Source organism: Thunnus maccoyii, chromosome 9, assembly GCF_910596095.1.
Source record: "Thunnus maccoyii chromosome 9, fThuMac1.1, whole genome shotgun sequence".
Lineage (NCBI taxonomy): Eukaryota > Metazoa > Chordata > Actinopteri > Scombriformes > Scombridae > Thunnus > Thunnus maccoyii.
In genome coordinates, this window is record NC_056541.1 from 2,215,011 (window position 1) to 2,231,020 (window position 16,010).

A 16,010-nucleotide genomic window follows, 5' to 3' on the forward strand; every position below is an offset into this window, starting at 1 on the left:
GATCTTTGAACCATGAGCATCAGGTTCTAATGACATTACCTTCTACCTAGATGACATTATCATTCCCTAATGTAACAACTGAGGAAAAACTGTACCTGACCAGAATCACTTCCCTCTGGGAAGTTGGTTGTTTTATTGACAACAACCTCCACTCATTGCATGAAGACTAATATCAGCGCCCTAAAGCCCTATCAGGACATTTTCTGACCTGGGAGCTGAAACTGGCTTAACTGTAGTGTTAGCCATAAAGCAAGCCATGAAGTACCACCTCTAATACCAAATATTACAAAGAAAAATAAAAAAATAAACTCACCACTTCGTTAAAAAGTTTGGCCTGTTTCTATATAACTAACTGGGAGTGTCTTTTCTACATCCTTTCTACTCTGAAATATTATTTGTGTTTCTGACATAAAAGAGAATCGTACTTCACAAAGGTGTGTGATCAGGAATGGCAGTTAAGTTTTTACTGCATGCTGATAGACAAAGGCTGATTACTCCATTTTAATGCACAGCAGAAATTATGTTAGGTGCTGCTGAACTGAATGAGCTTCAGTAGCAACAGAGAATAGCTTATCTGATCCACACACAATATTTAGCCTAAACAAAGGCGCACAAAACTAGACATGGTGAAAGCAGCAAATGAGCCGTAATACGTGAAAAATAAATAAATAAATGTGCATTTTATTCAAGCTCCACTGTTACATAATGTAATAATTTATTAATTATTTATGTTTAATTTATTCTTGTCACCATCATATATTTCATACACTTCGATTCTTTGTCCATAGCACACATTATTTTCTTTACAGTTCAATGTACAGTAAAGTACGTTGATCCCGATCATAACCAATAATCTGCAGTACTACATAATGTTATACTGACTATATAAGTTAAGACTGTCGCTGGCATCTTCACCATAGCAACGGTCGCTGAGGATCATGGGTAGGCTAATGTAGTTGCTTCCCCTATCGTACAAAACTGACAAAAATACTTCTAAACCAAAATTGAACGGTCTTTTGAATTTGGTTTTCTGGATTTTTGTTGGGAAACAAAAAAAATAATAGATCACGTGATTTCGTTTTTTGTTTTTGGTTTAAAATGAAAAAAGGAAAAACAATGTGACTTCCGTTTTTGGTTTCAAACGCAAAAATTAATTTGCTGAATGTTCGCAGACCTGTTCGATATTCAATCCAAAAAGGAATAACAATAAAACGAATCGGCAAAAACCAAAAACGGGCCGGGTTTGATTGGTTTTTCGTTATTTGATTCTGACACCAAAAATGTTTTTTTGTTTTTTGTTTTGAAACAAATAACAGATTTACCATTTTTTGGTTTTTGAATTACAAATGAATTACAAATTATCTACGAATTATCTGATGATACCTGGGCCATGCAGGTCAGAGTTACAAACACACATTTGAAATTACAGATGACAGTTTTTAACATTGATTTTATGTGTTTCTAATATAATTACTTACAGCAAAATGTTAACGGTTATTTATCAGTTTTTCAAGACCCTCCAAACTCAAAATCTGGGGCAGGTGCTACCAGATATTTCTACCCGTGGAAGTGGAGATCTGTTATTGCACAGCCTGTAGAGAAAGCTTTGTAAATCTCTGAGGCGTCTTCAGAACTCTCTGATTTTTGTGATACTTTCTGTATTATTTTGAAAGGTAGAATACTTAGATACTACATATCCAGGTAGGAGGCGTGACAATTTTTTTTTTCTCAACATAGTGCAAAGTTACTTAACATAAAAAATTAATACAAACTTTGGCTTTGAAGTTTATGTGTTAATGATCAAAACAGCTGATGGGTAATTAATTTATGTAAGCATAACTTCAGAGTTCTGCTTGAAATGACACAAAACTCAGATTGTGAAGAAGTTGGCAAGTTGGCAAAACAAAATGTAAAAATATCCCATGTCTGGTTAAAGTCCTGCATTTACATTTTTAAAGGAAAAAATAATTGAGTGAATTATTTATTTGTTCATATGTCACATTTAAAGCAGTAAGTTAGCTTTATATATCAAGGTATAGGTATGCAATGAAATTCAGGTATCAAACATATTTAAATAAGTTCTAACATGATGATAGAACAATGTGGAGATCAGGGTTTAACTGCTTTTTCCACGATGGAATATGTTACAGTTCCAATAAAACATATACACACTAAAGTTTTTCAGTTTACGGGCTCTTATTTGACTTACCCAAGTATAATCCAGGTCCTGTGCAGCTTGGATGACATTTAGAAAATGAGAGGACAGTCCAGTTTATATATCTGTGATGTCCCTCCCTCTCCACCTTCTTGGTCAGGGTTTTTGCGTTTTGTTTACACACATCACACACTGCATTCATTACTGACCTACCTATGAATCAGTGCCAAATATTAAGAAAGACGTAACTCTAATCAACTCTTTTGTGGTTCCTCATCCTCTTTCGTTTTTTGTCTTCTTCCTTTTTCTTCATCCACTTCATGAGCTTTCCAGCTAAGACTGTAATCCTGAAACTAAAAACGGACACTTTGGTTGAAACTTCTGAGAAAAACTTCGAGGAACACCAGCCTTTGTGTTTTTGTCTCTACTCCCTTTGGTACTAAAGCTCAGTTGTGAAATTACATAATTATGAAATATATTTTTAATATGATTAAAGGCTGTTCAAACTGTGATAAAGCTTGAGACCTAACACGCCAGTTAATAATTAATATAACACAAATAATAACAGTCAAAATCCTGCTTTAGCCCTAATATATGCAACCCAACAAATAATTCCACACACAATCTTCAGAAATATTCAGTCTCTGATGTGGGTGGTATAGAGCTTGGTATTGTCTGACATTTTGTAATAAACCAAATCTACAAAACCCTGCAGGTGTCACGAGAACTAAATCAGTCCCTCAAATGTAATTCACTCAGTATATTTATTTTCAACGTATTGCTGTTTCAAATGATTTTATTGTGAAGCATAATTTTCAAAGATAAACACACATGGTATTGCCATCCTTCTTTTCATATAAGAAAACAATGTCAAAGGACAGAAAAAAAATCAAATCATACATATTATATACATATCAAAGGAAAACAAAGACCTCTAATCCATAACCAGCCACACACTCTCCCCTTATCGACCTCCTCCCCACCCCCGCCCCAGACTGCAGTTAAGATTCAGTTCCTTCTGCAAGATGAGAGACTAAAGGTTGCCAAATTTCCTCATGATCTTTCAACTTGTGTTTAAAGATATAAGTTAGAACTATTCTAATTATTAACTCCCCCTGCTCTTTCATCTGTTTCACTCTGCAGATGTCTCTTGTTTTTCACTCTGTGTTGAGTGATTATTTGGGTGCTTTAACTGTGCTGTAACTCCCTCCTCCCTCTATGTGCCTTTTTTGTCTCTTTCCCAGTTAAGGAGACTGCAGTGAGAAAGTTTTGACAGCATTTTAAGTGCAAATTCAGGAGGCTTATCGCCGCCCAGTTACTGCAGTTACTGTCAAATCTGCAGAGCAGCCACCCCACACTAAACTGATATAACAGCTACATGAGTCTCATGTTTTAGCTGCAAGAATCATATTTTAATGCAGTTGTTCTTTGTTTGTGATGTGAAAACATCAGAGAAATAAAATGTTTGTGTCCTGGTATTAGTTCAGTTATAAAATACAAACACACTGCAGAGCGTCTCTCCTGCTGGCTGCTGACAGCGCTGTCAGTCGGAGAGTTGATCACACTAGAGGAGGAGACGCAGAGATGCTGCTACATGTCTGTTTAAAGGGGAGTTTAACTGACTTCACTACATTTAACACCAGAGCTGAAAGCGTCAGAGCTCAGAGCAGAAACACAGTCACTCTGCATCACTACTGTCCTCCACTTCCATCATCTTGCGCTGATTCATTTTGAAAGAGTAACGGCCAATGAGGAAACTCCAACAGGACCAATGGTGTAACTTCATCACTCAGGCACTCACGGACAATCACAGTTATAGGGCTGGCCCTGCTGTTGCGGTCCAGCCAAAAATAATGTCATAAAATTTACTACTCAGTCTGACATCCTGAGGTTAAGGCAAAACATGATTCGCACAGTGGATGTGGAGGTTATAGACTGTTAGGTAGGTAAGGTGATACTCTGGTATGTCATACTGGTCATACTGGTGTGTCAGTACAAACACATGAGGCAGAATTTGGATTTGAAACTTTAGTGAAGACACCCTTTAAGTAACTTTACAGGTCCAGAGTCACAGCAAGGTCTTACAAGCAATGAAACATCTCCACTTATTCCCTTAAACACACATAGTCAACTTTCCTTGAATTGGTTCTGGTGTTTTCAGATGTCTGTCGTTGTGTGTTTTTTGTTTTCAATAGAGAATTAAAGGATCATCAGACATATGATTGACAGGGACATGACTCACATTTGATGCCAATCCATTCTATACATCATGATGTTGCTGGGTCAGGGATTCATCCTCTGAGGAACATAAAAATTTCACTGTAATCGAGCCAATAGTTGTTGAGCTGTTTGGACCAAAGTTGAAGGGCAACAGAACATTTCCATCCATAGAGCCATGACACTAGCATGGCTGATAATACCAGAAAGCTACAGTGCTGTAGCGAAACTGCCCAGATAAGATGTTGTAGATATGAAACATCATTTACCAGATGTAGGCAGCAACATGGCTGCTACAAAGTCCCACAAGAGACACTTAAGGTCAGTATTACATAATTATATCAAATCTAATGTGATTTGATGTGACTAGCTAACCCTGCCTATCATAAAACCAAACGTGATCTCAGTTGGGTGGAAGGTTTTGTATATTTCCAAAGAAATCTAACAATGAGGACAAGGGAGGTTTGGATGGAGTCCAACAGTCCAACACAGCTCCATAACTCTCTACAGCCAAAAGAAAAAGAAAGTGACAGATTCCAGATGAAGGAAAATAATGACAGTGTGTTAAAATATGTATATTCAAGGTTTTCATGCTTTCATTCTCCAGTTAACTTTAACCTTAAACTCAGATATAGTGTGATGGTTTCTTCTACATTTATGTGTGAGTGTTTAGAAACCAAATCAAGAAAATGGCAACTACTGCTTGATTTTATTAGAAATTGTTTTTATAGACTGTGAATTTAAACTAGAAAATATGTGATGGTAGTAATCAGAACTGTTGCACAGTGGGATCATGGTAGTTTATGTAAATGTGATCAGGTACTCTGGGTATGCCTGAATGTCATTGAAGATGACGAACATGCTTGGCGTAGCAGGGTTATCGGTGACGCTGTCATACAGGTCTGAAGCATTTCCAGAGCTTCTGGAAGGTGGGGTGATCATTCCAGATCTACCCTGGACAAAGTCTCCAACCAGAGCCCTGGCCAGATACATGCGCTTCTGCCCCCTGGCATCAGGCTTGGCGTAACCCCGTGCTGAGTAGGCAGGGTCCACCGCAAAGTATGAGCCATTGCCATACATCGCTCCTACAGAAAAAAATAAGAGTAAACACAGGCTCCATTATTAACTAAATACATACATGAATGATTCCCAGTCAAAGAAGTTCAGTAAGAAGACTGCCACTGCTGCACCATGTTTCTGTCCTCTATGAGACTTGAATACACTGTTTAAAAAATACTTTTGTAGATATTAACTCTGTTCTTCTATTGGCCAGAAGTTCAGTGACAGCTCCAGACAGCAAATAAAATCAGAACAACAAACAAAACAAAACAGAAAACTAAGGTTAATTTTAGGAGGACATGAAAGTAGAGCTGCAATAATTAGTCGATCAATCAATTCAAAAAGCCAAACATTCTCTGGTTTCAGCTTTGGGAACCACTGCTCTAAAGAACTAGAGTGATTTGGAAATGTAAAATACTGTTCTATGGTAAACAAAGTTTTTGTCAACTAACATCCAAACAAAACAAGTAGCTGACAAAGTTTAGTGTAGTTTTATATGATGGACATTTTTAAACATACATTTGGCATACAGTATACCAAGTGTGTGTTTAAGCGTCAAGTCAAACTCAATATTAGATTTTTTTAATGCTTAACTTCAGTAGACTTTGAATTTTGTGAAACAGTATAGTAAGTGTGATTTTGTTACCATGCAGTATTTCATCTCAAACTGTTCGATGTAAATATTCCACTGTTTTATGAGTGTGTGCAGCTTTAGTTACCATGTGCTCCTGCGTAACTGCGGTTGAAGCCTTGTTTGTTGATGAGATCGATGGAGTCGGGGCCGGTGCCGTGGAAAAGCATCTTCTCGTTGTTTTTGTGTTTGTTCTTCGCCTCCAGTTGTTTCTTCTTCAGCTGGTAGCTCTGCCACAGTGTCTCGTTTTGTACCCGTTCAATCTGCCAACACAATGAAGACATGACAGGAAATTCAATTTCTGGCATTTTTGCCTTTATTGGATAGTGAGGGGAAAGAGATGGCTATGCAACATGCATGTACATACATGCATGTATGGTCACTGGCTGGAAGTTGCAGTTATATGGCATGCACAGTAACCATTCAGCTACCAGAATACTCCACGTAAATCATTTTCAAGGCACAACGACATCATTCTTACCACTGCAGTGGCATGAATGTGTTTTATTTATTTGCAGTATATCTAACATATTGTTAGCCCTATCATTTGAGATATCAGGGCTCAAAACTTACTAAAATAAAAAGAACTCTTAACCTTATTGATTGGCTCTTTGCATGTCACTTGTAGCATGCTCCATTATCAATGAATATAATGGGCTGTTTATGAGCCAGGGAGGGAGTACTCTTGGGGTGTGTTCATGCAACGGAACTCTGCATATTCATTATGTGCTTTAATGGCGGTTTGCATTTAATACATTTAAGTTAAACTATCGAACATTCTATCAAACAATTTTCGTATTGCTATTGATGAAATGTCGATTGCAAGTGCATATCGCTATTGTTTTACTGCCCAGGCCTAATCTCTCCTGTTATTATTCAAAATCTATACTGAACAAAATGTAAATACTGTATATTCATGATTTTGAGGTCACTGAGTTATACCAGTGATTCTGAGTTATATATTAACACTAATGATTTGATCTTTTAAGAGAATCTATACATTTTGATTGCCTCCTAATGATCACCTAATGATGCTGAGGGAGTACAGATACCATAATTATCAGTTATCAATACATAGTTAAGATTATTGGAGAGTGAACATACGCTGATGATGTTTGCAGAAAGGCCGGTCTTTTGAAATTCCTTCTCCACATCGCCGTATTCTTTAGATCCCACAGTCAGAGGAAACAGCTTCATGAGGTCGCCTTTCATGTCGTCCCAATGTGAAGGCAGAGCAGCATCATCTGCTAAAATAACAATAAGAGTGTTTGTTTAAAGGTAAATTAGTTTTGTGTAAGCTGGATATTATTTTCATAGTTTTGGGCATCATTCAAAACTGTTTTTAGACTAGGGTCACTTTTTACTTTAACTGTTGTTCAAATAAAAAATCAAATATTCAATCTGTAATGAACTGGCCAAATGATAAATTCCCAGTGTACAAGTGTAACAGGCTGTGCCTTATACTCCTGCAGGGAGCCTTCATAAAAAGCAAAGACTCTCTAAAGCTCCTCTTTGACCAAAAAGTTCCAGGAAATTTGGAACTAAAAGTCTCTGTTGTACAATCCTGTTTGTGTTTCCACCACATCTGAAGAACCATGTAGATTAGGCAAATTAGACCCATGGTGATTAAAAAACGGCTGCATTTGAAACATAATATGAACACATGACGTAACAACACAGAGTCTGTTGTTCTTTGTATTTACTGATGTTTTCTCTCACCCTTTTTCAGAATGAGTCAGGAAGTCAACAGCAAAGCCTAACTTTACTTTTAATGTTAACAAAAACAAAACGAAATTTCCTCCCCTTGTCCTAATATCAGTACTATAATACTTCATTGTTTTATGAATGGAGAATAAAAACCTCCCCTCAGAGCAGAAACTTTTTTAGCACCAGGAACCATCCTACAGTAACTAAATTTAGTTCCTAGTTCCTCAAAGGCCCGCGGTCTAAATATTCTGTACCAGTCAAAAGTGCGGACACACCTTCCCATTCACTTGAATGAGAAAGTGTGTCCAAACTTTGACCGGTATCGTATGTACCTCCATAGAAGATCTGCCACCAATAATAATCCCTGACAATTTGGCCCATGAAATTGACCAAATCTCTAAAACTAGAGAATTTTTTTTTTTTTTTTTACATTTAACACTTGAAATGATGAAGGCACTTGCAAATGACAGGGTAACAGAAAATGTAAACCATACTTTGGTGTTTCATTTCACTTCTTCAAGATTCATTAAACTCTTCTTCTAACTTGTGATAACTTTTGTTTTTTTCTACAAAATGAACCTCTGTGCATGAGAACATGTTTGTGTTTAAACAGGTTAAATAAGGACTATGTAAAGACTCACCTTTCAGGTCTTTTCTAAGTAGCTCCAACTGTTCACGTCCATTCGTTGAAACAGCTCTTTTAAACATTACATCAGCTGTGTAAATTTGGTTGTTAATCTTGATTTTAACATTTTTTTGTTTTTTCTCCAGAGCCTTCTCGAGGTTGAGGTTGGTGTAAATGTCGAATGGCACCATCTTCCCATTGCGATGCTGAAACTGCCATTCTACCAGTCCACTCACTAGCCAGGCCTTGTGTCTCTCGTTCTCCGTCCTCTCCACCTTCCGGATGATGTCTCTGATGTTCAGCAAAAAAACAACAACATTTAAACAAATACTTTAGCATTTGGTGCTCTGGATTGAAGCTTTACTTTATGTTTTTGGTCCTTTGTGTGTCATTAATTCATTTGGTTGGTGACTGACCTCACTGAAGACTCAGCGATCATGACGTCCCTGGTCAGGCCCTCCAGGTGGATGGTGGGCTCCTGGTCCTCCAGGCTCCTGTCCAGTCGGATGCTGACTGTCAGATTCCTCTGTAGGGCCTTCAGCTCCTCCATGTCAGCCTGCGACAGCTGACTGATGTACGGGTCGATGATGGTTCGCTTCGCCTGCTCGGCCAAAATCAGCTCCTCAATTCTTTTCTTAACCTGACTCACAGCCTGCAGTGTTGGGGAAATGGTTGAAGTGTCCGATTCAAACAGTCATCAATACATCCTGATAATCTCAATGAAGGCAGTACAATGAAAGCACAACAGATGTACTATATGGAAGTGCATTGCATTCACCAATGACAAAAATGTCAATGTAATTTTCAGATAAAAGGTCATAATTATGCAATCTTATCTCATAATTTTAAGATCTTTTCTCGTAATTATGAGATAGTAGGTCATAATTATGAGATACAGAAGTCATAATTATGAGATAAGGCCTATGATTTTTTTTCTCATTGGTGAATGCAATGTATGGTTTCTGCTCAGTAAATAACACGTCTCGTTTGTTTAATCCATACAGAAACAGAAATGTAAAAAGTATTATTTGTGGTTTTATAGACAGTTGCTGAAACTATTTCTTTACAAACAACAGTGTATCCATCCGCCCAGTACTTCTCTGCAGCATCTGCTTGTCAGGTATAGTCAGTGAAGACAGGGTTGGTTTTGATCTTTGCACCAGTAAGATGATACCAAGCCTGACAACCTTACTGTGACAACAAGACTTGCTGCACCAAATGTTCAAACAAGAAATAGTTCAAGCACATAACTAGTTTTTACATTTCTGTTTGAACTTAGATTAAACAAGGTGTTAATCGCTGAGCTTTAGTCCTTTCAAAGCAAAGAGCTAAGAAATAAATTGAATAAATGTATGTTAACCTTGGCGTTATCAGCACACAGCTGAAACACTGTGGGCTCAAACTCCTCCTTCTCCAGAACCAAGCGATCAGTGCCGAGTCGTTCCTCCGAAGATCCCGTAAAAAACGCAGTGACAGTTTCTGAAACAACATAAAACAATGTAGTTTGTTGTCTTACATTTACCTCATACCTCAGCATTGGAAAAATGATGAAACTGAATGAATTAATGATATTATAAAGGGCCAACAATAACAGATTCACCAGCAAATGTTTGTAAGATACAATCTCTCAAAGAGTGTTTCTGCTTTATCAAGACATTTAAAGGATAGGTCTGGTTATATTCTGTTTTGTTCTTTTAATCAACAAATCCAATGAAAAGACAAACACCAACAATTAATTAGATACATGGACAATATTTGCTTGTAGGATCAAAGCCTGTTATATCTTATTCCTTGGTGCCGTACATCTCCACTGTGTCCAAAAAACTATTAAAAATACATTAATGAGCCACAGATGAACAAGATAGTACATTCCCCAACAAATCACCTGATCAACATCACACCATTTCCTCCTGTTTGTTAACTGAAAACTACAGTCGCCAGCTGAATTATTGAGCATTTTTTTAGAAATTAAAAAACATAAAATGAAATTATATGTATATTTGTGGGCCATTTTTAAAGATTTACGTGTTCAGTAGGAACAAATGGGCTTTGTGGCTGAGAGCCACAGACAGAGTGAGGAAGGAGGAAAGTAGTGAGAGACAAATTAACACATTGTTGGTTTGGGTTTTCACATGAGAGAAAGAAACCCCACAATGTCCTTGAATGTCTAAGAAATTACAAAATAATTCTTGAAAACATTTTATTAATCTTGATCAAAAGGAACAGGTAAAAAGGAAAGAAGTGCAGACATATAGTGAGTGAGAACCTGTATCTGTGCATGATGCATTATTAAAAAAAACATTTAAATACCTTTAATCTTGGTCAAGACACTCTTCTCCTCCACATCCTCTCCCTGTCTCTTCTTCATGCTCTTGTGGAACTCCATCACCATGGCCGTCTGGAAGATCAAGATCTTCACACTCTGAACAAACTTTGGGTGCTTCTTCCTCACAAACTCCACCACTGCGCCAACCATGGCGTCTGCCACTGCCGACGGGTTGGCCCCTCCCTGACCTAACAAATACACAAGGACCAGAAATGATGAAGATATTGATGAAGTTGAAGATGTGGGGTTGGAAAAGGAGATTGGTGTGAAGAGTATATAGTATAGAGTATAGTATAGGTGGTGGTGTCTTTAAAGGTCTGTTGGTGTCCTCTACAGGGTGTCGTGCCCATTATATACCTACATGTACGTTATATAAACTATAACTACAATATGAACTGACAACATCCTGATGGTTTAATTCTTCTTCTACTAACAGTGGAGCTAGGAACGTGTTTCTCCTGAGGGTGGCGCTAGAGCTAAACTAGTGCTAAAAACTATTAGTCAAATAATCAATCAATACAAAACTAATTGTTTTGTTAATTTTCGACAGTCATTTATTAAACAAAAGTTCAGGGCTGCAACCAATGATTTTTTTGAATTACTAATTGATCTGTCATTTATTTATTTTATTAACTGATTAGTTCTTTGGTCTGTAAAATGTCAGAAAACTGTGGAAAATGTCCATCACTGTTACCCAAAGCTCAGGATGCAACCTAAAACCTGAAAATTGTTTCATCCCAACCAACAGTCCACAAACCAAAGTTTACAGTCATAGAGGACTAAAGAAACCAGAAAATATTCACATTTAAGAAGCTGAAACCATGAGAATTTAGCATTTTTTCTCCAAATAATGGCTCAAAATGATCAATTTTCCGTCAATTGACTAATCGATTAATCAACTAATCGCTGCAGCTCTAGTGGCAGACATTTGAAGCCTCTGAAATGTGTTACAAAAGTATTTGCTTCTTTTCTCATTTATATCATTGTAAACTGAATATCTTTGCGTTTTGTGCACTTAGTCGGAAAACAAGACATTTGAGATCGTGACAGATATTTTTTTAAAAATTTCCAAACATTTTCTGGAATAAATATTTCATAAAAATATTGTTGTCAATATTTATTTGATTAATGTGCTCAGAAACTTTAAAGGGAAATCTATATAAGTGGAAATTATGTCCAGTTTTTGGGTCAACAAAATTACCAAATCATTAAGAATCCTCTGGGGATCATGAATATCCACAGTAAAACTTGTCCAGTAGACTTTTTCAGAGATAATATATGTACAGATATGAAGGCTTATTCATAAAGCATTATGATAATTTACTTTGTAGTTCAATTAATACAAATATTAATACATATCTGAAAAGGTCACATTTAGCTAATGTGTTCCACTTCTGTCTTTTGAAGCTAGTGTTAATGGCTGATGAATTTTAATGGTTGGTGGTTGTGACACAAACTTTGTGCAGGTTTCTCAGAGTTTTTCAGATTTTTCTGACAGAATCTACTTCACAATCTACTGTACCTGCACATCAGATCATATTTGTCTTCTGTCTATTCTAATACAGAGAAATTTGTGAATAACACTCAAGAAATCTGAGTGAGACTCCAATAATTTCAAACAACATGGCTGTGTAGGGAACCAGTGAAATGACAGAAAGGATAAAATAAATAGGTCTCAGCCCCTTCAGAGAAGAGTTTTCTTTAAAACACAGTAAAAGTGAAATAAAGCTTCAATGTCAGATTCAAATAATAAAAGTCATGTATTTGTAGAATGTGTTTGAACAGACCTGTTCCCAGAGCGGGAAAGGAGACGGAGCTGAACTTGTTGTCCTCGCAGACCTTCAGCACTGAGTAAACCACTTCCTTGATGTTTGCAGGATCATTCTGGCCGACGATGTGAATGATGTTTTTGCTGGGCAACAACCCGGCTGACGTCACCATCATCGGACGAGGCTGATAACCCGGAGAATTCACTACAGAGAGGAAACAAACAGTCGAAGGTCTAGTCTAGGTAAGACTGTCTTAAATTCAATGTTCTAGTTTTTATAGAACCATACAGCCTTGCCTTCTTCTTAAAGTTCTTAAAGAACCTTGTAAGAAACTTTTCTTATACCAACATGTGACTTTATCTTATGTCACAAAACTTTCTTGTGCTACAAGACATTATACTAACACTTTATTTTATGTGTAACGGATCATTTTTAGGACATTTTACAGAAAAGGTTGTGCAATTTGGTACAAATTATAAGCAAAATGGGAGGAAAAGTTAAGTTGTAGTTTCATATGTAGTTTTTTCTATATTTTTGTAACATTTTCCTAAAAGTAGCTGTTGTGTAACTGGTCATTTCTTTGAAAGGGTTATGTAATCTGGTAGCATATGGGAGAGGTTTTAAGAAAGAATCTAATATGCCAACACTAACACAAACTTAGTATTTTCTGTGAGTTAAAGAATTGTTAAGAGTCTTAATTTATTAAGAATTTTTGGAAATTAACAACGAGGATCCCAAATAAAATGAGTGGCCAGCTAAACCAACTTAGTTCTTTCTAATCTTTCTAATCATTTGTACCAAATTGCACCACCCTTTCTGTAAATGTCCCAGAAATGAACTGTTAAATTCCTGCAAACTACATCAAAAAGTTCTAGGAAAGTTTCTTGTAAAAACAGAATAATTTCAAATGTGGTTATAATGAGAAAATATGTTATAATAAAATGGAAAATATCGTTAAAGTTATTGATATAACAAGAAACTGAGCAAAAAAATATTAACTGTAATGGTGGCAGCAATATGCTGCAGTAACTGGGACACTCCCAGTTTAGACTGGGCTGAATTGTGTGAATGCGAAACAGAGTGAAGCTGAAAAACTAGCAAACAGTGTGTGAATAAACAGATAAACTTCCAGGTACGTACCGATCTGTGAGCACTCCAGCTCAACCTGTAATCCAGCGCTGTCTAAGATCGCCTTGGACACTCCTAAACAAAATAAAAAGAGAGAAACAGATTCATGAAATGAAGCTGCTGTAAGTCAGGAGGGAAATTTCAAATGAAAATTACTCGTCACTGAGTTAAATATGAAGAAAAGAATAAAGACACACAAAGTTATTATTGTATTATTATTATCATTATTGAGATACTAATGAAAGATGCTGTTGAGTTTTATTGACACTGAAATGTAAGGTAGTTCTCAGGACAGGTGAATGTGAAAAGCTCAAGGTAGCATGAATGTGGACATGATGTGGAGTTTGATGGATCTCTACTGTACAGTACGTTTTCACAGTCAATGGTGTAGATGTGTAGCAGAACACAGAACATTAATTACCGTCAGATCCCGACTGATCTGATGTTAATAAAGTTACCGCTGCTGTGCTGCATGCATCCTCTCTAATACACTTATCGTTTCAGCTGCTGTGTGATGCTGCAGGTATTTAATAAAGTCAAAGGACAGAATCTGACACACAGCAGCTGTGGACACCAAACAGAACATCAGTACCAATGTTTCTGCAACATCCCGGATACATGGCAATGGCCCCTTGTTCCTGCTAATTCCGGCGACAGTGATTGGAATGAAATTAAAGGAACTTCCTAGACCATCATGGGGTAAACGAGGCTATTGGTGAGTCGAGTGTCTGTGGTTGGTTCACATGTCAGTAATAACAGTGAGAGGAGAGGACTGAACACAGCAGACGATTTTAGACAGCAGAGATTACAACCGAAAAGTTTAAAAAATTTAATTTGGTGAGTTTTACTGATATGGATGACACCGAGTTACGATGACGCAAGTACCTAAACTGATGAGCTGGTAAATTTTCACAGGAGCTGTAGTTGTTTCTGTGCTCACAAACTACTTGTTTAACTCTGTTCAGATGATGAAGTTGACAACTCCCAGTGGTGGAAGAAGTATTCAGATCCTTTAAGTAAAAGTACCAATACAGCAATGTGAAAATACTCCATTACAAGTAAAAGTCCTGCATGAAAAATCCTACTAGAGTAGAAGTACATAAGTATTATGAGCTTGATGTAGTTAAAGTATTGCAGTAAAAGTACATAAGTATTATGAGCTTGATGTAGTTAAAGTATTGCAGTAAAAGTACATAAGTATTATGAGCTTGATGTAGTTAAAGTATTGCAGTAAAAGTAGTGGTTTGGTCCCTCTGACTGATATATTATTATATATGACATCATTAGATTATTAATAGTGAAGCATCAGTGTTAGAGCAGCATGTTACTGTTGTAGCTGCTGGAGGTGGAGCTAGTTTACACTACTTTATATACAGTTAACTAGTTTAGTCCAGTGGTTCCCAACCTAGGGGTCGGGCCCCTCCAAAGGGTCAGCAGATAAATCTGAGGGGTCGTGAGATGATTAATGGGAGAGGAAAGAAGAAAAAACAAAGTTCAGTTTTTGGACTTTTTCTCTAATCTTTGATTTTTGCTGAAATATTGGATCATTTGAACATTTATTGAAATGAAAGCATGTGAGAAGTTTAGAGGGAAAAATCACTATTTGGTGGAGCTGTTAACAACTCATAGACATGTGAAATGTGACCCCGACTACACACTGCTTTTTGTAAGACGTCAAAAGACAAAAAGGTTGGAAACCACTGGTTTCATCTTTAACAATGTGTTGTATTTTAAAAGCTTGTTATATTATCCATTGTGTCAAATCTTCATCTGAAAAGTAACTAAAGCTGTCAAATAAATGTAGTGGAGTAGAAAGTACAATATTTCCCTCTGAAATGTAGAAAGTAGCATCACAAGTACTTGCGTAAATGTATTTAGTAACTTTCCAGCACTGTCAACTTCTAAAAGCAGCTGCTGTAGTGGAGCTAGTTTGTCTTAGAATATGAAAAGTAAACACGCTTTATTCTTTCATAAAGACAGATGACAGAACGACAGATTGTGTTGAGTTACAGAAGCTGGTGGAACGGAGGCTTGACAGGAAGTGATGTCATGACTTTGGCTCTATTCACTCTGAGACAAACACAGGAAGGAGATGACGGGGAAACCTTGCGCTGCAGTGCTGCCAGGAGGAACAGTCACCTGATTTGAGAGTAAAGTCCTTATTGGAGGAGTTGATGATGACATCACTGGCCTCCTTGGTGATGTCTCCGGACGAAACCTCGAGAGTGAGCTGACCCATCTGCATCCGGTACACACCGAGGGAGGGTGATGATACCTGACCGAAGGATGCTGACACACACACACAGCTCATGTTAATGTTCAAAACTAACCAAAACTGAACTTATGTGTTATTTCAGTTGTTTTGTTCATAAAATTCCACATAAAGATAAAGG

At 37.1% G+C, this 16,010-nt stretch overlaps 1 protein-coding gene across 3 annotated transcripts in view; it reads right to left on the minus strand.

Moving 5' to 3' along the window:
* Positions 1-4,168: 4,168 nt before the first annotated feature.
* parp14rs4 (poly(ADP-ribose) polymerase family member 14-related sequence 4) overlaps positions 4,169-16,010 on the minus strand; it is a 29,206-nt gene continuing 17,364 nt past the window's right edge. For 2 of the 3 annotated variants that reach the window (XM_042420314.1, XM_042420312.1), the window contains exons 14-23: positions 15,757-15,906; positions 13,630-13,692; positions 12,508-12,693; positions 10,705-10,908; positions 9,755-9,873; positions 8,811-9,046; positions 8,411-8,685; positions 7,167-7,309; positions 6,151-6,325; positions 4,169-5,457 (exon numbers count right to left, since the gene is read on the minus strand). In XM_042420314.1, coding sequence (XP_042276248.1) covers positions 5,174-5,457; positions 6,151-6,325; positions 7,167-7,309; positions 8,411-8,685; positions 8,811-9,046; positions 9,755-9,873; positions 10,705-10,908; positions 12,508-12,693; positions 13,630-13,692; positions 15,757-15,906 — 1,835 coding nt within the window. In that variant the 3' untranslated portion in view covers positions 4,169-5,173. The remainder of the gene's footprint in view (positions 5,458-6,150; positions 6,326-7,166; positions 7,310-8,410; positions 8,686-8,810; positions 9,047-9,754; positions 9,874-10,704; positions 10,909-12,507; positions 12,694-13,629; positions 13,693-15,756; positions 15,907-16,010) is intronic. The other variant, XM_042420313.1, reaches the window with a different exon arrangement.